Source organism: Spea bombifrons, chromosome 2 (assembly GCF_027358695.1).
Source record: "Spea bombifrons isolate aSpeBom1 chromosome 2, aSpeBom1.2.pri, whole genome shotgun sequence".
Classification (NCBI taxonomy): Eukaryota; Metazoa; Chordata; class Amphibia; order Anura; family Pelobatidae; genus Spea; species Spea bombifrons.
This window is the reverse complement of record NC_071088.1, coordinates 115,325,183-115,352,627: the sequence shown is the minus strand read 5'-3', so window position 1 is coordinate 115,352,627 and position 27,445 is coordinate 115,325,183. Positions and strand designations below refer to the sequence as shown.

At 41.6% G+C, this 27,445-nt stretch overlaps 1 protein-coding gene across 1 annotated transcript; it reads left to right on the top strand.

The window, feature by feature from the left end:
• The first annotated feature begins 305 nt into the window (after positions 1 to 305).
• TFCP2 (transcription factor CP2) lies at positions 306 to 27,127 on the top strand. The gene is made up of 15 exons (XM_053455796.1): positions 306 to 567; positions 5,737 to 5,888; positions 8,039 to 8,115; positions 10,360 to 10,465; positions 11,071 to 11,177; positions 12,654 to 12,806; positions 15,853 to 15,963; positions 16,379 to 16,467; positions 19,208 to 19,256; positions 20,236 to 20,329; positions 21,750 to 21,840; positions 22,566 to 22,675; positions 22,999 to 23,141; positions 24,165 to 24,216; positions 27,032 to 27,127. The coding sequence occupies exons 1-15, from the start codon at positions 446 to 448 to the stop codon at positions 27,067 to 27,069; spliced, it is 1,494 nt and encodes a 497-aa protein (XP_053311771.1). The 5' UTR covers positions 306 to 445; the 3' UTR covers positions 27,070 to 27,127.
• The last annotated feature ends 318 nt before the right edge of the window (positions 27,128 to 27,445 follow it).

Here is a 27,445-nt window from a genome sequence, read left to right as displayed (position 1 = left end):
GCCCAGGTTCTGGTGAGCCGATAGGAGCCAGTCAGAAGGGTGTCATCCCCGGCGCGTCCCTTTCCAAGCCCCGCGCTGAAGCCGGCCTTAATGTGTGTTGGTGCCGTTCGTGCTGCCAGCGGGGCACACGCTGTCTGACGAGGAGGGTCACGGCAGTTCTTCTGCCAGCGGCTTCAGCCATGATCTCCTGAGAAGCTGCGCTCTCCGGCATGTGCCGCCGCTTCCTGTGCTGCTGTTACCCGCTCTCTCGTGGAGAAGGACAGGCATGGTGTTGCGCTACCCTGGCATGTGCATCCCTGCATCTACAGTAACTTCACCCGTCGGGGCTTGAGGACATAGTGTTTATGGACAGGCTGTAGCTGCCATTGCTGGTTGTGGTCCCACCCAGGTGGTCGCATTTACCTGTAGCAACAGTTTCGGTGCCGGTAACATCCCAATCGGAACCATGGCCTGGGCTTTAAAGCTGCCCCTGGCGGACGAAGTGATCGAGTCCGGCTTGGTCCAAGACTTCGATGCCAGCTTGTCTGGGATCGGCCAGGAGTTGGGTGCGGGCGCCTATAGCATGAGGTAAAGTTCACCGCTTATGGCTTTTTAACCCATTGATGGCCCACGTGCGTGGAATGCTGATGTCTTCTGCCCAAAGCCCTTACTGCTAGCTGACTGTCACCTTTAGAACACCGAGCAGATTTAATACATTCTACGAGACTTGTTTAGATGTTGTGTACATTCTATAGAAACACAGAGCTTGTCTAGGTTGCCAGTTTTTAGTAATGAAGGCGCTCGAACCTTAATGTTAATGTTGCCTTAGATTCAGCTGTATGCCTATCCCGTGCATTTTTACATTACCTCTATAGTAGGCTCTAGCACTTTTGCTGGGAGGCTGTTCCACTTAGCTACCACTCTCAGTAAAGTTTCCTTATCTCTGCTCTAATTTTAAAACATAACCTCATTCTTCTTTGAAATAAACTTACTTGTTAAATCCCTTTAATTATTAAATTGTTTTGTATAGCTACTGTCTGGTACGGGATGGATGGTTCTGTAGCCCCTCCGCACATGCAGTCCACTGGCAGTAATGTGTCGATTGCCCCCAACAGTTTTCCAGATCCTCCCAGAGTGGGTCCCACTAGCTCGTTAACCATTTAATAACACAATTGGACCGATTCCGTTTCTTGTGGCTATCATATTATCTTGGAAGGTGTATTTACCTGACGTTTCATGCCGCAGTCTCCACACCCATCATCCTATCTGTTCTGTCTCAAAGTTTACTGATTTACAAAGTTATTTCAGATTTAAAACCGCTAACAAAACAATTACAATCTAAATGTAAATATATCGGGCGCGAACCTATGTACTTTGCCCTTTAAATTTTACACTATAGTAGAAGGGGAGGTGCAATCAGTTCAGCTATATGGAAAGTATGGTGGTCGTACAGGCATCTTGGTCAGGGTACAATAGATATTGTTTTATATTACTTTCTTACACTAGTCACCCCTGTAAAGGTATGGGTGGCCAACTACAGATTTCTAGAGTCCTCTGTCCAGGGCCACTCTCTCTAGCTGGTTCCAGGTGTAACCCGTCTTTTTGGTGTCAGTCTCGAGGTCGTGTTGCCAGGTGTCTCTTAAATGGCTTTGTTTCCACTTGCCTTGTGTGGTAATCCTCTGTGCCTGTCGGGTGATGTTGGCTGATTACGCACAGTCTGCCCAACACAGTCCACTTCTACTCCTTCCTCTGCTGTAAGATGGCAAATTCCCTCCCAAAGATTGGTGTTGCTGATAGTGTCTTTCCAGCAAATCTAGAGAATCTTTCTAAGGCAGCTGTTGAAGGTCTAGACCTTCCTGATGGTTGTCCTCCAGGTTTCCGCACCATACACTAGGGGCTGACTTCACATTCATTGGAGTGGAACAATTAAATCTTGCCAAAAACAGCTCTCTGGAGCTTGCCTTAACATCTACATCAGTGCCACCCAGCTGGTCGATGATGCTGCCCGGGTAGATGAAGGACTGTACTTCCAGGGGACTTCCATTTAGGATGCTAATGGATTTTACCTTGAGGATCTTTGTTTTTGTCTTTGCTGTGTGTAAGGTCATTGAGCAATGTCCACTGGATTCAGTTTACGTGCTCACTCCTTCATAATACCATCGATGGCAAAGAGGACGACGTTGGGTGACAACAAGGATCCTTGTCTGACTCAGGTTTGCACCTGTAAGTTGTCTGTGAGCTACCCTGGATGGATCACTCTTGCAGACTTTCCACGGTATGAGTTCTCGGGGTGACCAACTTGGCTGGGATGCCGAAGTGTTGAAGGAGCTTCCGGAGGCTCTCTCGATCCACGCTGTCAAACACACTTGCTGTACCTTTCATAAACCACCCCCAATGCATATTATACAGTAATATTGCAAATAGGATTGTGGGTACGTGTGCACCCGCTTACAGCCCCCTGCACATACTCATTTTGATGTTTTGCTTCAGTAATGTTTAAGTCATTGTGAATAATTTGTCTATAGATCTTTTTACCGGAGAGCCGCAATACTTCTCTGTTATGATCTTCTTCTGATATGAAGCGAAGGGTGTAGTAGTAGGTCTTCACCTCTCCTGCTGTAAAGTAGGCAGATGAGAGGTTGCCTTGCAGTGTATTGAATGAAACTATTCAGAAAAGTGAAAGCCTGAAAGTGTCTCTAATGAAATGGACAATGATGGCCACTTGCTTGTGGACGGTTCCGGCCTTCGCCATCAGTGCACAAGCTGCAAGACAGGCCACCAAGTCAGCAGGCCACACCAAGTGGCCATACAATGCCTTTCTCATACAGATACTCGGCAGTTCAAGGGGTGTTAAAAGAAAGGGAATAAGAATAAAGAAAGGGAGTACAAATTCAATAATTATGGGGAAAAAAACATATGAATAGGTAGACTCGGCTCTCTCCGGTTTCAGAGACACCCGTCCCAGTACTACAGTTCTCGGTGATGTATTTGTGTTTGGACATCTGTTTGGCATAACTTTAGTCTTCCGGCTGTTCCTCTTTAAAATTCTTTAACTTTTCTATGACTATCAAAAACACTTCATCTGGCAAGCACGTGCAGCGCCAAATCCTCGCTGTATCCTGCGTGTCTCGCATGCCTTAGTTTGTGTAAGTGTTATGTATGACAAGGTTGGAATGATTTTCGGTGGGCTCGTCGCCATGTTTAGCCCTCTTCTGAGTGGACCTATCAGGGTGAGCAGTAATTAATGGATCATTGATGTGTACTCGAACTAATGGTGTTAACAGGAGCGAAGCTACTGCCTGCGCTTTGTTAAACGCAGTGAGTGTCGGAGATTGCCTGCCGAGTAGCCCAACTAAACACACAGCACCCCCTGTAATCACACTTGGCCATTGGTGGAGTTGTGTTACACAAAGTTCGTGAACCTGTGGAGTGAGTATGTATGGCATGTTGATATTGTGTTTTACATCGCTGTGCTGCGGTAGTAGAATAAATAAAGACTTTGCAGGAGAAGATTTATAATGTTAAATGTTCTTAGCGCCTATTGCAACTGATCTATAGACTATATAATCCATCTCTCTACACGCCAAACTAAAAAATAAAGTAGTAATAAGGCTAAGGTGCCAATATTTAGTTGTACGCTACAAATGCTTGTGCACAGGTATTAAGCGTGTACATTTTACTTCGAATACACACCAACTCTGAGCAAGGGTCACCCTCCATGGGATACTTTTCTTTGTTTTTTTCTTCCTGTTAAGTGTGTGTGTGTGTGTATTTTGTCATAAATGTGTCCTTTTTTTATTATTATATTTCTAATAATATATATCTGACCAGCTTCTGTGCTGATTAAAATGTCATTTTTATTTTTTCCTGGCGAAAGTATAAAAAGACATCCGAAACCAAAGCTTTCTTCCTTATAAATGTGAAGTACCGCCGAGGCTGCCTTGTGAAAACAGCTGCTGGAGATCCGAGTGTGCAATTTCAGGAATGTGCGAGTTGACTTGTGTCAGGGGGGGCATTATTTAATCCAACTTGCTTTATCAGCAAAAAAACTCCCAGGCTCATCTTTCAGAGCAGAACACTTTTTAATTTTATATATATATATATATATATATATATATATATGTCTTTTCTTAAACTTCCGTAGCCATATATTAGAAAATCATACCCAGGTTTCAGGCAGATACCCCACGGAAACGTGTGGTTTGTTTTGGTTTTATTTTAAATCATTGGGTTTCGGTGTTTTTTCTTTTTCTTTTCAATAATGATTTTTCCGGGAGGACTTTGTACTGTTCTTAGGATGCCTACATCCCCTCCAAACTCTGCCTGGCGCTACCTTGGGTGACCCAACATCTCTCATAAAACAGCCACTGATTTGTCGATGAACAATTGGGATTATATATAATTATAATATAATATTGCACTCTTAATAGTAAATATATAATAAAAATTTGCCATCACCCAGAGTTTGAAAATTGAGAAAAGGTACGATTTCGAACGGAGAATCTTATATGGGAACTGCGAATGTACAAAAGAGCCACTGTTGATTTTTTTTTTTTTTTTTTATATATTTTTTTTTTTCGCTTTCAGTTTTAAGGAAGCATGGTTTTCCATGTTTTAAAGTTATTTGTTTTATGCTGCCGGCGACATGTCATTTATGTCAGTTTTTCTGCCTCTGGTTTTTCTGCCTGTGGTTAGACTTCAAAGGTGGCTGCAAATTCTTTCCATCTAACCGTACATCTCGTCAGTGGGCTGGTCACACATGGTAGCATCGGAGTCTTTGTGATTGATTATATGTTTAGACGTCCTGCTATTTGCTAAGGAAACCAGTTTAGTTTCATGTCACCCGCGGTTCGGTAACATAGTTTGAATGCCAATGTTGGATGTTAACCAAAATGAAGCCTGACCAAGACTTCTTATTTTTAGGACTGTGGAAATTAGGAAATTTTACAGCGCCTATTACATCTTTATTACAGCGCCATTAAGGGAATTAAGTAAAATGGCAATAGTGATTTGTCATTTTACGTGAGAGGTGAATAAAAGCAAAAAATGTGATGAGTTTCTTTGTTGTAGCCAGCAGCGACAGTGCTGATTATAGTAGAACTGAACCCCCTGTCTCCAAATGTTGAATACATTGTTGAGTTTAATTGTGAATTTACCAAATGATGAAAACATTTGTGTTGCACTTTGAATGGTGTAGAGGAGCAAATTGGGAAGACATCCCAGTGAATATCTGTTCTTTAGGAAGTTCTGTAAGTTTCCCCGATTGTTCCGTCCTGTACTCGCTTCATAGGTTGTGTGGATTCGGATTTTTAAAGAATTCAGCACCAGGTCTACCCCCTTCCAGACATCGGCACACTTGGCTGACCGTGCACTGGGAGTGACGACTGTCGCCTTTAGTCCAAAAACATAATGCTTCCATCGTTCTCCCTGTGATATCCTGAGGACCCCTGAAAGGTGCATGTGATCACTCCTGGGACTTCTGAGTTTGATGTCACAAAAACCCTCTCCACATGGCAGACAATTTCACCTCTGCTGTAGTCTTCCTCCGTTCTCATCGACTCTTGTGCCATTCTGGCAAAAATATTACACTTTGCGTTCATGTTTGTTTGGATAGAAATGCTTTTTTTTTTTTAAAGTTAATTTGTGTGAAGTACAACAAAAAATATCTTTACGTGGAATGTACCTGTAATACAGATTTTCATTGTTGTTGTTCTGTCTAGACTTTTTTTTACACACTCGTGCTTCCTTTCATTTCAGTGATGTGCTTGCCTTGCCGATATTTAAACAAGAGGAATCTAGTCTGCCCTCTGAAAATGAAAACAAAATCCTACCGTTCCAATACGTTCTCTGCACCGCTACCTCCCCTGCTGTGAAACTTCACGAGGAGACGCTCACGTATCTCAACCAAGGTAACTTCTACTGTGCAGACTTACAAAGAGAGAAGAAAATGTACAGTTTATAGTTGGAGATCCTCTCTCTGTCCTAGGACAAATGTCGTGCCTCTCAAGAAGCGCTCTAGAATCCGAGGATGAACTGTGAAGAACAATTTCACCAGTGCTTTTTGTCGTGTTTTCTTTTTTTTATTGAAACCTGGTACAATTGAGTCCAAGTAGTTCTGTCAGGGCTGCCGACTTTGTATTTAAACGGCCAAGACAGATACTCGACAATAGATTCATTCAGATTGCAGGCCCTTATTCCAAATGTTAGCAGCAGTCCTTTAGATTATTTTCCTGATTACATATTAACCACTCTACAGAAAGCTACAACCCCCTCTTCACAAGGACATCCCACCCTGTAACATAACTCCGCAGTGCTGTTTACCCCAGGGTCACACACTTTACACTGAGGTCGATTTAATGAATCCTGGCTCATTTGGAACAAAACATTTTTTTTTACTTTTTTTTTTTGCATAGCAGATCCAAAAAGTTAATAGAGATGCCAGTAATGTGTACCACGCCACCTATAGTGGCAACCATGCTGGACCTTTTTGATTAAATTGCAGCATATTTTTTTCACGTTTATAGTAAAGTTTGAAAAACCTGACAAACCCCACATGTTTTCGCAGAGTTTGTTCTTATTTAGTTTGTTTTGTAGACAAACCATCAGATTACATCCTTGTGGCCTCTGAATCGTTCAAGGTCACAGCAGATACTTCTGGGTTTAAATATATATTTTGACATTTGTAATATATTCCTTGTATTTAAAATAGACAATTTAGGGCATGTACTTTGTTAAAGGTGGCTTCATTACACTCGGCTCCAGAAGCCTTTTAGACCTAATAAATGCAGCTTTAAAAAGTAACTTTTGTGTAAACTGCTAAATATTTTACTGCCGTTTGAACATACGTTGTTTTATTACTGTAGAGCACTTATAGCCCTTTACACACACGGATAAGATCAGGAATATTCTACAGAGGCATATTTGGTTCCATGGATTCTCCGTTCTCATTGAAGTCAACAAAACTAGTTTTACGTGTATTACGTGCTGTAAAACGCATTAGAATCCATGGAAAATGGACCCCACTTAACATAAACATGGGTCAGGAGTGCTCCTTTTTAAGGGTATGAATTTCCCTAACAAGCAGTTTAGTCTTTTATATGCAAGGCTTTCATTCTCTGCGCGTGCCTACGGCTTCTTATAAAATAGCATGGGGTAGCTCTGTCTTGGCCTTAATTCCCCCTGTGATTAACATGAAGTCCTGGGTATAATACGTACCCCAACTCCAGCTTCACATATGCACATATACCGACACGCTCACTGCCTCCCACATCTGCATTTAGGACCCCCTCCCAGCGTACCCACCTTTGTAGGCTCGGGAGAAGGCTTCTTCCCTTGTGGTCCAGCAGCTGGTAACAGGTCTGGTTTCGTGCTCCCTCACGGACCACACATGCTGCCTACATCCGTGTGCCGGGAAATGTCATATCCCGGCACTCATTCTCTGCGTGCCGTGACAAACGCCCGTGGGGAGTGCTTTGCTGGAGGCTGTGCTCATCACTGTCGGTGGTGTTACAGCCACCCAGTATTAAGTACTCTGGTAAAATATGCAGTTGTTTGTATTATACCCAAGCTTTTATGGTCAACATCCACCAGTCTGTAGAACTGAATACTGTTCCATTCCATAATGCGTTATTCTAACTTCATTAAGACAAAAGGCCGCACACTTAAGGTAAAGTAAACGTAACATGGCTCATAACAGGGACTTGAGATAACTAACCGAATGGATCTTTTGTAGGGACGATCTCGTGCCCATTTTTGTTTTTTTTTAATGCTAAAAGTATACCCATACGTTGTGGCTGGTGACAGCTAAACTTGCCTGCTTAGTGACTGCTTCTAACAACGTACAAGTTGAAATCAGCGGTCGCTAAACCCACAAGTTGAGTAAATGCATTTACTGCAGTCCCATTATGGGTTTTCTCGGTGCTGGGGACAAATGTCATTCTATTTATATTAGGTTTCAGGAGAAAACTAAACAGAGGAACTGTTTTAAAATGTTTGTTTCCTTCTTAATTTCATCTCTTGTTAATGACTGTTGTTCTGAAATGTCTCTTGTATAATACAGGTCAGTCCTATGAAATCAGGATGTTGGACAATCGAAAGTTGGCAGAGCTGCCTGAAATCACCGGGAAGATGGTTAAGGTAGGTGGCCCGGTGTTGATGTGCTTAATGCACGGGTCGCATTCTGCTTACCAATCGTGTTTAGCTACTGAATGTACGTCGTCTGCGGACAGTGAGAGGAAAAGAGGTTTAAGAAGTTCATTGTGGAGCGTTCTAGTGCTCTGTACAGCCCCACTGGCAAAGACTGTACTTTGAGTATTTTTAATATGCATATGTTACCTGTTTAAAAATGATATATAGTCTTACCTGGCGAAAACACTGCCACTCCAGGGCGGCTTCATAACACCCCATCCACTGTCCTTATTTTGCGCCGGTTTGCTGAGATTAAAGCTCTCCCGTTACGTCCCGCTTTATGGGTTTTGTTAACCTTTGCACGCACTAGAGCTGGCTGGTTAAAAGCCCGTTCATTTAAAAGTGATGTTCATCTATTTTATGTCTTAAAGGGCATATGTTGGCTGGAGTAGCCCTTTATGTTTATCACATACTACACCTGGATGGCAGGAACAGCTGCTCTGTTCCAAATAAGATTAAATAAGGGCTCCCCCCAGCCTTTTCTCTGGATTAATTAAAATGGCGCTGTGAGTCCTGTTACTTTTGTCATTGTTTGGCTGTGCTTGTGTGTATTCAATGTGTGCTCTGTTCTGGACACATTTTACGTATTTTGTATAAACAAACAGAATCTGGATGGATTTTTCTCCGGACTGGAACTACATTATTGATTTGGTTTCCACGCCAACCGATTTTGTTTGCATGAAACACATGGGGTCCATGGATTAATTTTAAACATATCGATCAGAGCAGTAGCTTGTCTATAGAAGAATGTATTACACAAACCTGTGGTCCCTTATCCACACTGGTAACAAAATGTCAGCAGTTTGTGTTGACTTTGGTTCCGATGACTGTTGATGCCAGTAGAATTACACCTCACTTGCGCTGTTTGATTCCTCACCGCTGATCTTCTTCACAGTATTCGTAGTATTTAGCACCTGTCAGAAACCTGCTAACCGTTCGCGGAAGCTATTTTCCAGCAATTACTCGCTAGTGTCTAAAAATTCATGGGACTTGTGGGTGTCTTTTTTTTTTTTTTTTTTTGTTTTGTTTTTGTAAAGTCTATCTTCAAAAGAAGTCCAGATAATTTTAAAAGCTCAGCAATACTGTCATGGAAGTCCTAATCACAGCAGGAGCAGAAACCACTACCCGCTTGCCAGCTTCCACCATGGCGTTAAGGGGGAACATGGGCATGGAAGGGTTAATGGAGCAACTGCAACTTAACCCCAAACCTGTTTACGCCGCAACCCCCAAGCTTTACCCGTTGCCACCAATTTATGTTTAAGGTCTTTAAGAAAACTTTAAAAAGGGGTGTCGATAACCCCTTGAATTTTTGAAAAGCTATAAAAACAGTCAAAAAAAGGTAGAACTTCCTAATTAGAAAAAACGGTAACATAACTCGGGTTATCCCTGAAAGCTATGACTTTAAAATTAGAGCACAAACACAAAAAGGGTTAATTTATATTTAATCTGAGAATAAGAATATACAAAAATACATACAAAACAGGCCTTAAATAAACCGTAGGAAGCTGTTACAGTCCCTTGTACAAAATATAAAGACATTCACATTTTTATGCTCTGATTCCATTCTTATAAGAATCTTTTTCTTTGTTTCTGGGGAAACATGGGGGGGGTAGCCCAAGAACTTTTTATGACACTCCTAATGAGCTGCATCAATTTTAAAATGTCATATTCTGTTTGTACGTGTACATTAATAACTCTGGGGTGATCCCTTCCCCCATGTTAAAAGCCTACAGGTACCAAACACCCCCTATCTGCCTGGCAGCTAGGTGACCCATTGTTACTTCTTAGGCCTCTTCTTGCCATGTCTCCTATAACTCAGGAGGTCACACTGTCAGCACACAAACATCTTCATGTTATGATTCTGTTTCTCAAACCATAACTCTGAAGCTGCTAGGTGCTGCATTCGCTGTGAACCCAGTGCCTGGACCCTGTATGATTTTATGGCACCCAGGGCAAGGCATCTGGCATCCTTTGACTATACCCTGCTTGGATGCGTTTCATGTCATCCATTTATGGCTGGATGTGGCATCATGCAAGATGCCTTGTTAACCGTGAAAACATAGGTATTTTGCGTGACAGATACTTTACGAGACATCCTTGCGTTTTTGTTTTTTTAGTGCACGGAGCTTCTGTATACGTATTACTGGTGGAAATGTGTATTATGAACGAGATGGGGTTTTTTTTCCTCTCCAGAGCATCTTCCGTGTGGTTTTTCACGACAGGCGTCTTCAGTACACCGAACACCAGCAGCTGGAAGGGTGGAGATGGAACAGGCCTGGGGACAGAATACTTGACATTGGTAGGAAGACAGAACATGTTATGTACTAATTATATCTATTAACTTTTTTCTTGAGATACCAAATGTTCTTCTTGATTTTACTGTAAAAGTTGCTGTTCTACCCGCTATGCTGAATCGGACACCTTTATAACGAAATACAGCATTAGAAACATCATGTCTGGTGCTGTTGGATACATCCTTTCCCGCTTCATAATTTTTGCTGGGATGTGAAAGCAGACACCTTATCGTTCTTTGAATAGTTTTTTTTCTGGGTGTCATTAAATTTTCAGTGAAAAAAATGATAGTGCTGTTAAGGTATATTGGCTTAACATACTAGAGATGGTAATGTTGAACAGCACTTTTAACATGTCAAAAACATAATTGTGCAGACATAGATCTAAAACCAGTAAACATAATGAGTAGAAATAAGCCAAAATCCAGTCCACATAACTAATATGTTGGTGTGTGAATTGCTCCATCTGAAAAAAGCCACCATGTTTTTATCCATTGAGCTTGAGCCATTTGTTACAAGGGGGCTTGTGAGCCTGTTATAGTCACCAACGCTTTATAATTAAATAGCACTAGAATTGGATCTACCTGTTATATTGTTCTTTGATGTGTTTCAGATATTCCCATGTCGGTGGGTATAATTGACCCAAGGACACATCCAAACCAGCTAAACACTGTTGAGTTTTTGTGGGATCCTTCAAAAAGAACATCTGTGTTTATTCAAGTAAGTATTTCTTACCCATGTGGGTTGCTGTGCATTAAGCTATCCCCAAGCAATTGTTGAACCACAGGGTTTTCTGGTTCTACATTCGCAATTGTCTATTAATAATGTTATATTTGATATGTTTGTAGAGATTTTTTAAGGAACAGTCATGATTTGGTTTTGTTCACACACACACACCTGTTCCTGCTTTACAACCCCCATTGAGTCTTTATACTTTGCAGAATTTCTACAAGACGCACTGATAGGCCTCTAAGCCGACTAACCAGTCTAACCAGACAAATGGTAGGCACAGGTCATGACTGGGAACAATGGCACATGTGCAGATAACCCAGCAGTGCTGCTTTGCTGAAGCAGCGGATGGGAAAACAAACAAGTAGGCTCTCCAATAAAACACCATTAACTTTGTGGAGAGAAGATGATCAATTCAATGTATGGGGGGGTGTATTCCTTGTGAGTCTAGGGATCTAGACAGACTTCTTGTATTTGGATAGAATAGGGTGACATTCTGGGTAGTTTCTTTTGGTCCCTACTGAGGATACAGCTGTTCATCTCGTAGATACATTCAGCACAAGTATACGTAGCCTTCTATAGTTCAATATTTACAGGATGGAGCAAGGTGCAAAAGTTTGCACATTAAGAGAATAGTCCATAAAAATCACATGTCCTCTGTAGCATCACTCGCTTTGAGAGGCGGTCAGTAGTAACATCTGCACAAGCACTGTCCGTCAGGAGCTTCATGAAATGGGTTTCCTCAGCCGAGCAGCTGCACACAAGTTGAACATTACCATGTGCAATGCCAAGCGTTAGCTGATGCGATGTAAAGCAGACCACCATTGAAGTGGTGGAAACGTTTTGTCTGGAGTGTTCCTTCACGCTGATGAACAAATCTGGGTTTGGCAGATGCCAGGAGAACGCTACCTATCAGAATGCATGGTGCCTACTAGAAGCCTCGATGAAGAAGGAATAATGGTTTGGGCTCCTTAGTTTGAGTGAAGGGTAATGTTAATGCCCCAGAATTGAAAGACATTTTAGACAATTGCATGCTTCCAGCTTGTGGTACCAGTTCAGACCTTTCCTGTTACAGCGCAACTGTGCCCCAGTGCACAAAGAGAGGTCCATAAACAAATGCTTTGAGCTTGGTGTGGAGAAACTAAAGTAGCCTACACAGAGCCCTGAGCTTAACTCCATTGAACACCTTTGGAATGAATTGGAAGGCTGACTGTGAACCAGGCTTTCTCATCAGTGCCTGACCTCGCAAATGCTCTCTTCACTGGAATGGCACAAATTCTCAAGCGCACTCTAAAATCTTGTGGAACGCCTTCCAAGATATACCCTGCATTTTAATAACATTCACTAATGCTTAGTAAGGAATGTACACTGTTACAATAGAACACAGCCACACACAAACTATACATAGGATCTTTATTTTCCAAAACTAAGCCTGTATTTAACTTAACACGTTACTTCTGTATTTAGGTTCATTGCATTAGCACTGAATTCACCATGCGGAAACACGGAGGCGAGAAAGGTGTTCCCTTCCGGATCCAGATAGACACCTTTAAGGAGAACGAGAACGGAGAATATACAGAGCATATACACTCGGCCAGCTGTCAGATCAAGGTCTTCAAGGTATGGACAAGACTGTCAGGTTAAACATCTGTATAAGATGCACATTAGAATAAAATCTGTTTTCTAAAAACTAGTGAAATGTCTGTTTTATGGAAACCTGTGTTATTCCAAATCATAAATGAGAATTGCGCGGCCAAACCCTTGAGAAGGTTTTCAACAATGTCTCAGAATGTGATGTCTGTGGTTTGTTCATCAGCAACTTTCCATATCCATATATGTTCTATAGATAACTATGTATAGATTTATAGGGTGTTTTCTATATAAACAAGTAGATTTGCTCCGTTGTTTCTGTCTTTACATTGAGTAATATAGAAGGGTCACTGCACTCTAATCTTGTCATCTGAAATTGGTTTGATTTATTCTAGTAAACGCCTTAAAATGTCCTTGACCTCAAAGCGTCATTCTAGGAAATGTCTTTTTCCATAGAGGTACAACTGGTTTAACTAGCGTTCTGTAACAGGCCAGGTATATTTTCAGTGCCAGATGTCAGCTATTGGGGGGGGGGTGTTTATGTTAATTTAAACAGTAATTACTGTTCTCAAAAAGCAGTCCGTCTGCCAGCATTGGTTGTAGTAAGCTAGCACTGCTCTGTGAAGCCAAATCTGTATAAAAATCTACGGCGAGCGCTCCACGCCATTCCTCCCACTCACAATCATGGTAAATATGCTTGACGGACGCAACCCCAAACATTCATGCGTCTTCCACACGCGGGAAGGAGATTTTATTTAAAAAAATATATAAATATAACTCATTCATCAGTAGATCATATAAAACAGCATTACTTTGTTAACTTTTTAATGCGTCGTATAGTTTTGTTTCTTTTTTTAAATATATATTTCCAATATGCCCCTTCTGTTTTGTTTTTTTCCCACCTGAAAATGGTGTACCTCTGACCTTCTGCATCTTGAATGGAAGTTCATTTAACTTTGTTTTGTTTGTTTTTTTTAGTTGCTCAACTGCTTTATATTTTGTTTATTTTTGTTTACAGCCCCATTTAAAATTGGTTTTAGTACTGGTTTTGAAAGGGGTCCTCTCTCATCCCCGCTATTGCCTATTTCTAATTCCTGTTTAAGCTTATTATTCACATTGGTAAAATAAAATAAAACCTGGGCAAAAAAAACCCAGCAGATTGGCAAGTAGCAAAGTCTGTTATGTGATGCGTGACTGTAGTTTATGCTTCAGATTTATTTAAAAGTAGCTTGTGTACTAATGCCTTAGTAGAGTAATCTTGTTTAAAATAGAACGTGAGAAAAGAATTGGTTCCCTGCAGCTAGGCAATGTTAATGTATTCATATATTTCTGACCTTGGTCAGCAGGATTAGAATAACTGAAGCAGTGCAACCTGTAAACACAGATTTTCTTACAGCAAAAAGTAAACTTGCTTTTCCATGTTTAACCCCTGCATCGCCAATAGGCTATATCTTGTGCTGCGGGTGTGTGGTTCGTAAGGAATTATTTTAAGGGATAGTCTAATGTATAACGCTGTGGAATCTGATGGCGCTAAATAAAATCATAATGTCCCTTATATCCTCTGAGTATATAATCCGAGTACTTTAACATACATTCCACCAAAATGAAAATTCAAAAATAAAGCTCTTACGTGACGCAGAAGAAGCAGCTCTGCTTTAGATGCTGTCCTCCTCCATGGTTTGACTTGAAGCAGTCAATCAGTGGCAGGAAAGTGCTCCCTTTGAAATCAGTAGCAGCGCTTTCCACACATGGGCACTGGGCTCTGAACAGACATCTCCAGCATGTGCTCGGGGAAAGCCGGGAAGGGTATATTAAGAGAAAGTACATCAGATAACTTCCAACAGCATGGAGATGATTTTTTTTTTTATGGGCATGTGTCATTCGGAAAGATCAGGGAAGACTGTGTAATGCATCGTACATATAATAGGCATTGCACTTAGTGGCTCAGACAATAAGCCGAAGGCTCCCTGCTGTCTAACAATCCCAAAGCAAAATAAACTAGACCGATGAGTTTACGCATGGGGTATATCCTACCCCTAGTTCTTCACTAGATGGAGGGGTTGATGACAGATTTGTTTTAGCTCCGTGACTTCCCTGTTCATTATGAAAGGCTAGTCCCAGTGAATTTATGCTGCAGGGAGAGATTAGCTGGCCCTGTATAATGCATAGGAATATAAGTGAGGTTTGAGTCACCTCACTGGCTCAACTGTGCATTATGCATGAATTTCTCAGCTCTGTTTGCTGACAACTCTGTGCATAGTGAATTCAAGTAGTTAAAAACAGCAATTTTAGACTAAATCCCACTTTAGTAAAATAACCCCCCCCCCATAATTATAAATTGTACGCTCCTAAGAGCAGGACCAACATCTTCTGTAGCAGCGATGTTTCTTAGCTGTTTTTTTTTTTTTGTATTTCCCCCTTTTCTAAGAGTGCTGCAGGACCGTCCCATCCCCATACGCTCACTGCTGCTGACTTAATGACTTCTAGTGTGCACTAAAAGCAAAGGGATTCTTGTGGTGACCTTGAGTGAAGCACAACAAAAAAACAAGTTTAATGAATTAAGCAAGCAGACCTTTACACGCCTATATATATATCATATGATCTGCATACTGCCATCAGAAATCTTGGGGTGCAGTAATTCTTGGGTCCCCCATAACCAACACGCATGCGTTCTAACACTGTACACGTACATACACGCACACTTTTTGTTTCCTGCTCCTCTCTCAGGAGCCACTCCTCAGACATGCCAACGCCATACTCTGACGCCCTCCTGCACACATGCTAGCTCCAAATACTAACACATGCTCCCATAACACCATACGATAACATATTTACGATGACACCATCAAGTAACACACACACATGCTAACACCATATGCTTGCGCACAGGCTTGATAACACTACCTGATACGCTAACACGCACACTGATATATATAATGTGTGTTGTATATCCCCGAACAAATGCATCATCTTGGCTTTCCCTTGGGAGAAAATATTTCATGTGTTAAAATAAACCCTGCTCATATCACTTTGCCTTAGCATGATTTCTATGTTTTTTTTGTTGGGAATCTTATAGCCAAAAGGCGCTGATAGAAAACAGAAGACGGACAGGGAAAAGATGGAGAAGCGGACGCCGCAGGAGAAAGAGAAATACCAGCCTTCTTATGAAACCACCATTCTCACAGAGGTATCTCCAAAAAAGCAAAATCACTTGTTTTAATCTTCTGTACGCATATTTCCTTCTGCCAGTCAGCAGTCCTGCATGTCTCAGGAGTTTTTAGGGACCGGTAGTGCCCTGTCCCAGCCTGGGGCTAGTTGGCATATGGCAGGAGCTCGGAAGTGTTATGGTTTCCAGTACAAACTCAGGAGGGCATAGGTAGTCGGGGCAGGGATTTGGTATCTGAGGACAAAATGCATGCTGATTGCGAACGAGGTCTAGAATTCGTAGTTACTATATGCTGACTGGTGTCAAGAGACTGCAGTTTGTTTTATTTTTGGAATGTTTTTTAAAGTGACCTGAATTCACTTAAATTTATCTAAGCTCTTCAATACCTAACCTCCATCACCAATGCCCATTAACGCTAAATGTGTTTTTCTCCTAGTGCTCACCTTGGCCAGAGATCACATTTGTCTCAAATGCTCCTTCCCCTGGGTTTAACACTTCTTCTCACAGCTTTCCAATTGGGGAAGGGTAAGTGACACTGTTTACTTTATCTTTTTTTTTTTTCTCTTATCTTTGAAACTGAACAAAGCACTCATACCGGCTTCTTGTATGTATGCTAGCACCTGCGAAAGATACCTCCCTAAGCCCCTGAATACCGTATTTGCTCGATTATAAGACGACCCTGATTATAAGACGACCCCCCAAAATCTGAATATTAACTTAGGAAAAAAGAAAAAGCCTGAATATAAGACGACCCTAAAGGAAAAAAGTTTTACCAGTAAATGTTAATTCATGTAAACTATTTTTTTTTAATAAAAGCTATGATTGAGAAAAATATTTTTTTTGTTTTTATTTCCTTGTATTTTCCAACCTGTCCCCCAGTTACGCACATCTGCCCCAGGCTTGTCACACCAATATGGCACTGTGGCCCATGATATGCCTTTTAACCCTCTATATGCCACTGTGCCCCATGGTATGCCTTTTGACTCCCCATTTGTGCCACTCTGTCTCCAGAAATGCCTTATACCCCTATATCCCATTCTGGCATTTAGGGGGTTAAAATGCATATTATGGGGCAGAGTGGCATATAGGGAGGTATGAGGCATTCCAGGAGGCAGAGTGGCATTAAGGGAGTTAAAAGGCATTGTATAGTGCACTCTGCCTCCAGAAATGCCTTATACCCCTATATGCCACTCTGGCATTTAGGGGGTTAAAACGCATATTATGGGGCAGAGTGGCATATAGGGAGGTGAAATGCCTTATACCTCCCTATATGCCACTCTGCCCCATAATATGCTTTTTAACCCCCTAAGTGCCAGAGTGGCATATATGGGTATAAGGCATTCCAGAAATGCCCTATGCCCCCATTTAACACACACACACACACACACACACACACACACACACACACACACACACGTGCTTCCAATTTCCTGCTGTTTTGCTGGGGCAGCGGGTTGACGTCTCCTTCCGCTGCAGTCGGAAGGAGGTGGAGTTGGCAGTGGGGGTTTGTCTGCGTCTGTCGCGTATACCTTCCCCGGCTGTCAGAGATCAGAGTTCCGGTGCGGGGAACTCTGATCTCTGACAGTCGGGGAAGGTATGCGCGACGGACGCAGACAACCCCCGCTGCTAGCTACACCTCCTTCCGGCTGTAGCGGACGTTGTCTACGCGGATCGCTGCCCCGGCAATACAGCAGGAAGCACCGGTAAGTGTGTGTATGGGGAGGGGGGGATCTGGATCTTAGTCTCATAATCAGACCTCTATTTGAGGTCTGATTAGAAGACGACCCCGATTAGAAGACGAGGGGTATTTTTCAGAGCATTTGCTCTAAAAAAAAAACAAAAAAAAACCTCGTCTTATAATCGAGCAAATACGGTAAATCCTGAGTGGATTCTGAGTTTTAAATGTTAAAATTCTATTTTTGTGTGGAACCATCTGTGTATGTATATGTGTGTATATATAATCTTTGTCGGTAGTGTTTTAATAACTGAGCTATTGACTCCGACCTTTCGTTCACCCCCCACATTCAGTCTGTCTAAAATCTGCCGTCTCCATCTTAAAAACATTGCCCGCATCCGTCCCTTCCTAACGCAACATGCCACTAAGGCTCTCGTCCTTGCCCTTATTATCTCCCACCTAGATTTATTGTAACTCTGTCTTTGCTCTTCTACCATTGTGCCCTGGGTAACATGTATAGTTTGACAAATTATGACGCTTTGTCTGCTGAAGCCACAATACGGTAGCTTATGTTGTGTCTACAAGAATGTGATTTCTATGTGTGTTTCTAAAAGTGTATGCAGGTATTATTCTGTATGCACTGAACTTTACCTTTTCAAAAGAATGAAACGAAGGCAGACGGACAGGTCCAGGGACATGATGATATGCAGAAATACTGCTTTGCTACATACATTGAAATGGGGGCACTTTGATATTTGAGCTACAAGAGGAAGGTTCTTCTGAAGGCAAAGCCTCCCCCAACCTTCCAGTTTGGGGACCTCTTGGCTTAGCCATCACTTTGTGCAAATTTACACTGGACAAAATAGCGCTAATGTTTATCAGCATCATATAGGTTTTCGGTCATTAGATTTTTTCTTTTACCTTTAGATGTGCGCATGTTTGTGTGGCTGTAAATGTGTGCTAAACACAGAACTTTAATTCCGGAGACATTGTTTCCATGCATGGCCAGAGCATAGATAATGTGTCTAGAAACTCTGTCAGATTGAAATGGCTGTATTGCTTAGTCTGGTTTCTTTTTTCTGTTAACGCTGATTTGTGCTGTTGATGTTTCTGGAAAGACAGTCCAACTTATATTTACAAAGTTGGAGATGTGCATCGCTTGTTTCAATGTTGTCAAGAGCAGGCTTCAGCAGGAAAACTGTCAAATGACATCTTACTTCCATGATCTATTATCTCTTGTCTAGTAAACAGGGTTTTATCACTTAGCTGTCTTTAAATCTGACAGAACAGATGTCAGATTAAGGGTGTGGGAAACCGAGCTAGACCCGGAAGAAGCCCAAACCATCTCTTTGCTCTTTTTTTCTATGCACCTCAAGTATATACAGTATGGCTGAGCAGCGACTGCTATTGAGGCTCCAACAATTGTTCAGAAAAATTAGAATTCTTTTTCAGTAAATTGAATATTGGGCGTCTCTTATTTATTGAACTGCATAAATTAGTTTTTTGGGTTTTTTTAACAAAAAAAGTTACAGTGCTCAAGCTTTTTGCGGTCACTTAACTAACTTTTTTTTTGTTTTTTTTTTTTCTTAGGAATGGTTCTCCAAATCACCAGCCTGAGCCTCCTGCCCCTATTGCTGATGTAAGTTTGGCATTGCTACCTTGTCAAATACTCTTACCCCTTTATGAGCACAGACAGGCACCAACCATCATGGCCAGTGAAGATAACACTGGAAAATGATCAATGACCGGTTAATGGCAAGTGTTTACTGATGCATACAACCAGTAAGCCACTTTACTACGTTGTGTGTAAACCATGGGAGAAAACTCTCCAGTCGCTCATAAACTACAATGCCCGCTTTCTCTAGCATGATTGGAATGGTAGCAGCTGCTAGTTGGCCATTAGTAAAGAAGATATGTGGATTTAAAGGATTTAATAGAGCACAACATGCAGGGGACACTGGTTTATTTGCTAAACTATGAGTTTGAAATGCATTGACATGCTAGCCTCAATGGCCCTCTTCTGCCAAATATAACATCGAAGCATAGAATTTGATGGCAGATAAGAGCCATTTGTATTTGTCTCCACCACTTTTACTGGGAGGCTGATGCATTTATTGGCCACTCTCTCAATCCCGTTGCCTCTCACATAATCGGCTAATACTTTACTCTGGTTCACTGAAGGATTTCACTATGCGTTATGAGCAAATACATTTTTATTGTAGAAGGGGAAATTGATATTACTTGCATGTTTAGATATTGAAAGTCATCTTATGCAGAAACCTCAGATATTGTATCACTGGAAACCCACCCTGTCATCTGTCTGCTGTGTAAACTGGATAATCCGAAAAAAGACTCTGTACTTACTGGGCAAATAGATCACAAGTGGAGACGGCTTTGTTATTATTTTGTAACATTGTAATATTCAAGTAACTGATCTTCAAAATGTTTGTTAGTCTGTGGGCTTTGCCGCTTCAAGCCAAGGTGTGAAACATAATTACCCCATAGTTGGCTGCGAGCTTTCTCTTCTTGCAGCGGAAATGCCCTTTTTATCCAGCATTGATTTGGTACCTGTTACTCAGACTGGAGTATCTTGAGCTCTCTGTACATTTCTCTTGTAGAACCTCTTGCCTACATCAACCCCTCAGGAGGCACAACAGTGGCTACATAGAAATAGATTTGCTGCATTCTCGCGGGTTTTCACAAATTTCTCAGGTAACTCACTAGGAGGAAATCTCTTAATCCCCACCACCCTCTGCCTTCCCCTCAGACTCCTTCATACACAATGTCTTCCCCTGCTACACTAAGGGCTAACCACCTATGAAATCCAGGATTTCGCTAGCGGAGAATGAAATGGAGTTCTGTTGTTCAAAGAAAACATTTTTGTGATGGTTCTTTAAGAAAATACTTTTCTGGATCTGTCAAAAAAGGAGTTATTGAAAACCTGAAATTGTGGGAGTGAATTTTCCAATCACAAGTTACTATTTTTTATTTTTTTTTACAAATATAGTGAAAATACCAAAACATATATTATGCACATAAATGTTAACATAAATGAGTAGCACACCACAATGTGTATAGTATGGAAGTCACCATTTAATCCATGAATTACCAATCAATAGCATATTCAAGTATACCTTACAAACACAGCCTATGCTTGAAAGCAAAATTGCAGCTAAAGAGACACCAGGGTGGTATTGATTGCTAATTTATATATTAAATGGGGATGTTCGTATTATATGCATTGTTGTGTGCAATGATTTTCTTTTATTGCTGAATGTGGAGAAAAGAGTGTTGAGTAACACTCAACTTTATATCAATCAGACAAGGTACGTAACTCCCAAAGCAAATACACATTGCGTGTCCTTAACTTTTATTCCCTTGTGATCCTCAGCAGCATTAACGAGAGATATAACTCCTCATCCTAGTAGGGCAGAAAATCAATAAAACCAGCTCCACACAACTGCCCCCTCTGTTTTTATTCCTGCCCTACCGCAGGTTGGAGCTTAATTTCCTTGCCCCCTTTTTTTTTTTTCTTTGGTCCATGGGATGACCGGTATCCCTGGCTCCCCCCATGCTGTCGGTAGAGCAATCGGGGGAACAACCAGTTGGGTAGCATTGGAGACTTGGGCAGTCCTGTGAGCTGCCTGGCACTTATTCTGTTGTATGTTTTCATGATATTTAAGCTTTTTATTACACTGCAGAGGCAGTTGGTAAGAGCTGGTTTTATTGCTCTTTTTAGGAGTTGCTTCTCTCTCGTTAGTGCCTCTGCAGGATGCACAAGGAAAATACATTCAGATTTAAGAATTTTATGTTTTGTGTTATCTAGGCATATCAATTTCAACATTTAATCTATGAATAAAATGTAAGGTTAATGGAAAAACTTCACTCTGGCTTCATGTCCCCTGTGAAGTGTTTAGAAAATGTTCTTATTATAGCAACTTACTCTATTATTATGGTGATTAGACCTTTTCCAAACTTTTCTCCAGCTTCTAAGCACTCTGTATGAAGTATTTAGATGTGATCAATTTATCTGTTTTCAGGCTAATTGCTGTCATTTTACGGGTAACGTGGCATTTGTAACATCCCTTTTTAAAGAAAGCTTTGAACATAAGGAATTGTTTTTTCTATCCAGGTGCAGATTTATTAAAGCTAACTAGGGATGATGTTATCCAGATCTGTGGTCCTGCTGATGGCATTCGACTATTTAATGCGCTTAAGGGACGGTGAGTTACTTTAATTAACTTACCATTTCATCCAATCCATATTGGGGACACCGTTACTTATCAAATTACGCAAATTCTGTGCAGTGCAGCAGATCAAGAATATGGAACTCTATTGGTTGCTGGCAGGGAGCTCCTCTCCCATTGGTTCATGGCAGATGAGCCCCCTGCTGGTGACCAATAGAGTTGCTTGTGCACACTTTTAAAATCCTGGTGCCGCAACTTGGCTCCAAGGGTTAAAGGTCCGTACGAACGACCAATAATCGCTCATACGGACCTTTAACTCCTGATGAGGTGCTTGGCCTGTCTCCTGACGGCGAACCTACGGATTTCCGCTCCCCTTAACCCAGGGATGCTCAAACTGCGGCCCTCCAGCTGCTGCAGGACTACATCTCCCATAATGCTCCTTCAGCTAAGGGGCTGGCTGAGGAGTATGGGAGATGTAGTCCTGCAGCAGCTGGAGGGCCGCAGTTTGAGAACCCCTGCCTTAACCCCTGCGATGCTGCGTATATAAGGTAGGCAAGATGGGGAAAGGACCAGGGAGATTAGTAAACAAAGATGAACTAGAAGATTCTTCGTGATGGATGTCTTCGTATACGTTTTGCCGCCGCCATGTTGGTTTGTTCGGTATTCGTGCTGAACAATGAAAAAGCAACCTTCGTGTTCATTTTCATGTTCGCCCAAATACTAATGCACAAGTCTGATTTTTACTCGTCTCCAACCCCTAGGATGGTGCGGCCGAGGCTCACTATTTACGTTTGCCAGGAGTCGCCGCAAATGAGGGATCACCATCAGCAGAAACATGAGAATGGAGATGCAGGAAATGGTGCTTTCTTTGGTAAGTTAATGCTAACCTGTTACTGTCACTTTTTTTTTTTAAAGTCTGAATACATTACTGAATGTGGCTGGTCCTCTTCTGTCCATCTGCTGGGGGGCATATCTCTAGATTACCTGAATTGCCTTAAAGTGAACAGATAATTGTGTCCATTATGGAAAGCATTCCAGGGAATATCAAAAGCAATCAACCATTTCATGCTATGGAAGTGTTTTTTGTATCTGCAGGTTGTCTGATTTCAAAGCAAATTTTTAAAGTTTTCTCTTGTAGAAATGTTTTGAATATTATACTTTTTTTTTTTTTTTTTTGTCTCAACCTTTTCTCAGTGTATCATGCCATCTATTTGGAAGAGCTCACGTCTGTGGAGTTGACTGAAAAGATAGCCCAGCTCTTCAGTATATGCCCTCATCAGATCAACCAGATATACAAACAAGGGCCTACTGGCATTCATGTTCTTATCAGCGATGAGGTAACAAGTCCTAATGTCTGGTCTGTCAAAAGTGCTTGTCGAAGCCAAGACAGCTAGAGCTCCCCTTCCCCTTTTGGCAGTTGTGTCCTTTTGTATGTGTATGTGAGGTCTTCTGGTGGGTATTTGGCATGCATGGCTCAATGAGCCTAGCCCCAGCCTCGTTTATAGTTTCAATACTTAATGCAAGATCATCAATCATGTCCACTTAATGATCATTAATCATTAAATGGACATACAGTAGAACCCTGAGGAATACACTTACCAGTTTTGTCCACTTGGTGAATTATTTTAGTCCGTTTTCAATCCAGGCCAAAAATGCCACCTAAGCCCATCTCTTTTGATTTGCACAAGTCCAATCCAAATCACATTTTGAGCCCCTTTTTGAGTATTGGTACCAATTCTCTTTTACGCCAGTCTTCTGGCACCGTTCCAGATTAGAGAGCGTGCTTGAAGATTTAAATCAGTGGTTTGGCTTTTTCTTGGTTAAGTTCCCCAAGTACCTGGGCTGTATATCATCTGGCCCTGGGGCTTTATCTATTTTAACTTTATTTAGCAATTTTATCACCTTTTCCTGCGTCAGCCAATAGCATGAGCGTTGCAAGATTTTTGTAGCATTACCTTGCAAACCTATGTGCGTGTGTTATCCAACGATATACAGAGTGGCACATTTTGATTTAAGGGAAAAAAACAATGTTGGTGTGCTAAATAATACAAATATGTAAAATGAGGCTTACTAAACTTGTACTTATTGACTAATAACTTTCAGAAAAAAGCAAAAAAAAAACATAAAAACATTGGGTATTTCTAAACTCAGGAGAATAGTAGAATGTTTTAGATGGAGGCATTGTAAGGATATTCTATTAATGCATGCCAATAATGCCTTAACCTTAGAAGCTGCTGTGTGACATTGCTAAAGATGTAGAAATACAAAGAAAAAAATTAATCTTCTGGATCACCTTTGGTCTCCTTTTGGCAAGATGTTTTAAAGAAATCATTTATTTTTGTTTTGTTTTTTTCCTCCAGATGATCCAAAACTTCCAGGATGAGGCTTGCTTTGTTTTGGATACAATGAAAGGTAAGTAACCCGCGGGTCCTAGGTATCTTGGCTTTTAGCTCTGTGGTTTGTTAGACGTTGACAGGGGAGGGCTGGCAGCCTAAGGCCTGGGGGGCAAGTCTAGTCAACTGGCCCATTGCACCATCAAAGCGGCTGCGAGCGACATTGGCCGTTGTGCGGCAGTCACTCCACCAGCACCTAATGAAATTAAAGTGGCCGGCGTGCACGCACCGTATGCCTCAGCTCTTCATCACACCCCTTTTAAGACGTGGGAAGAGGAACTGAGGCATGGCCGTTGGGTCTGACTGCCGCATGATGCAGGGGCGTACCTAGAGTATTTGGCACCTGTGGCAGACCCTGTATGTGGCACCCCCCCCCACACACACACACACGCACTTTAAAACTGCATAGTTTCTATGGTTAGGCAAACATTGACAGGGGTACAGCAAAATTGTTATCATTATATACTCAGGGATTACGCAGCACCACCGTCAATGTGTGCCTATACATTGAGCCAGACACTGACAACCCCCATCACTGTATACTAAGCCAAACATTGATGGGGTGTAGGCTTACCACTTTAGTGACTGGCATAGTATATAGTAGGGATGCACCAAAATGAAAATTCTGGACTGAAACTAAAAATTCAGCATTCACTTGGCCAAAACTGAAAAAAAAAAAAAAACCTTTAAAATACTTTATTAAAAGTAACACCAAAATTAGACAAAAAAATCAACAACAATATTAACATATATATATATATAACAATCACAATCCTATCATGCCCAGGTTCTACCATGTGCTGGCTGACTTAGCATGATAGGAGTGTGATTGCTGTTTGCAATTAAATATATGTATATGTATATATATATGTATATATATATATATATATATATATATATATATATATATATATATATATATATATATATATATATATATATATGTATATATATATATGTATATATATGTATGTATATGTATATTAATACTGTCATTGAATTATTCTGTCCAATAAAAGTGTTAACACACCGAAGTTGGACCAAAAAATAATTTATAACAGCAATCACACTCCTATCATGCCTAGGCAGCCACTACATGCTGGAATCTGGGCATGAAAGGAATGTGATTACGGACTCCCTATGCCAAGCTATCCCCCAACACTTACACATCCATGCTATCTGAAACCCTCATTCACAAACATTCAGCATAACACCCATCACTCTCGCACACTTACATTCAGCATAACACCCATCACTCTCACACACTTACTAATCCACTCTCTCCTACCTTTTCTTCTTTCACTCTCACTTTTCCTCCTCTTCTTCTTCTTCCTCCTGTCCTGTGCACTGAGCGCGGAAGACGGTGGGCGTGGCTTCAGTGTTGTGCGCCGGGATTTGACATCAAGTCCCGGCGCACAGCCACAGTTGCTGCACGCATCGTTTCTGAAGGCGTGCCGGCATGGTGGCACCCCTCAGATGAGCGGCAGCCGGGGCAGACCGCCCCCCCCGCCAGGTACGCATGACGGCCGCATTCAATCCTGCTCGCGGCCGCTTAGTTTTTAACTTTGCGGCCGCAGCCGCGTTGAATGCTCGTCTGCCGGTCGTCCGTCCGGCCCACCGGCCCGGATTTAGGGCGGCCTGGGGGGCAATTGCCCCCCGGCCCAGCCCGCCCCTGGACGTTGACACGGTCTTGCTTTACACCGAAGGATCTGAGGTAAAGGGGGACATTCCATAAGTCATTTTTTTTCTGCTTGAGCATAACTACATACCGTGATTTATACAGTAATTGACAAAAACCTGGTTTTGAGTCATGTTTCAATAGACTTTCTTTATCTGCAGACCTGGAGGCTGCCATTGAGCAGGAAAAGTCATCCAGAATATCACAGCTGCCAACAAACACCACACTAAGCTGGTTCTTTATAGTCCTTCCCTCCATAGATTTTCATTACTCGGTGCCCTGTTGGGTGACTAAGACAGAAGCATAGTATTGTTTACCACTGGTAGTTTAAGGAGTCAGTAGTTGTCTTAGGCCAAGATAAGAACACATAAAATGGCTGCCTGAAAAATGAGGGGGGGGGCACACAATTTGAAGAGGGAAAAAATGATTTAGATATTAGTAAGCAAAAAATAATGTTGGGAGTTCTCTCAAGTACTTTGACACTTTGGTGCAACTGGTTCAGAACTATGAGCACCTGGAAAAAGAATTAAACCTCTGCAGACATCTGGTGGCCATCAATAGAACGGCACTCCAGCATTTACTACATGAAGAGACTACTAAGCCCCGTGTAAGCTCTAAACACATTGTTACTCAGAACTGGTTCAGTGTGATGCTTACGGACAGTTTGTTTTTCAAATAAATTGAAGCATTCTTGTGAAAGTGTTAATTATTTTGCATATGTTCAATTTATTTATAGCGCACAAACTGATTTTGTAGGGCAGAGTGAACACCAACAATAACGTAACAAACAGGATAAGACATAATTGTACAAAAGGAGAAGAGAGGCCCTGCTTTTTCGAGCTTACGATACATATAATTTGTTTAAGATGAATGCACTCAAGGATTATCCAATATTGTGCCTACTGTAGCCCTTTATCAGTACCCGTCTGCATCTTTTGCTCACTAGTGATGGATTATATTGTGCTTTGTGCTGAAGGCAGATCTGACTGAACAGTAAAACACACAAAAAGTAATTGATATCCCTTACAGGGGTTTATGCACCAAAAGCTAAGTTGAACAGAGCAGAAACACAAATTCTTGTACAGTCCGTCTAGCATTCAGACTTTGATTTTATGCTTGTTCTGTATCTTAAACTTGTTTTTCCCATGTCTTTCAGCTGAAACTAATGACAGCTACCACATCATCCTGAAATGAAGTGCTGGCAATACGTGGCTTGACACTGTTCCTGGACCTTTTGTGAGCCCATCAAAAATTAAGTAAACTTGGGGTAATAACACCTGAGAAAAAAGCCAAAAGCTGCACCGCCATGTGATATGGGCAAATTGTATGACGTTGCTCTCCGTTTTATGGATTTTAATGGAAATGCTAACCTTTATCATGCAGATTGAAATCTATGATTTCCTCATGTATAGTAGCCTATTTGCTTTCAGAGCAGCCTGCATGAAATGTGTTTTGCATTCCCAAAGAGTCTAGAGCAACCAAGCTGAGCAAATTAGTAAACTGGCATTCCCATTGTTAACGGCATATTGTCTGGGTTTTGCCTACACAGGTGGGTATATGTGTGGAAAGG

Coding starts and splice junctions, on each gene's coding strand:
- TFCP2 (XM_053455796.1), top strand. CDS start 446: ATGGCCTGGGCTTTAAAGCTGCCCCTGGCGGACGAAGTGATCGAGTCC. Junction 16,468..19,207: donor AGCTTTCCAATTGGGGAAGG/GTAAGTGACACT, acceptor TTTTTTTCTTAG/GAATGGTTCTCCAAATCACC. Junction 20,330..21,749: donor GGTTTTCACAAATTTCTCAG/GTAACTCACTAG, acceptor TTTTCTATCCAG/GTGCAGATTTATTAAAGCTA.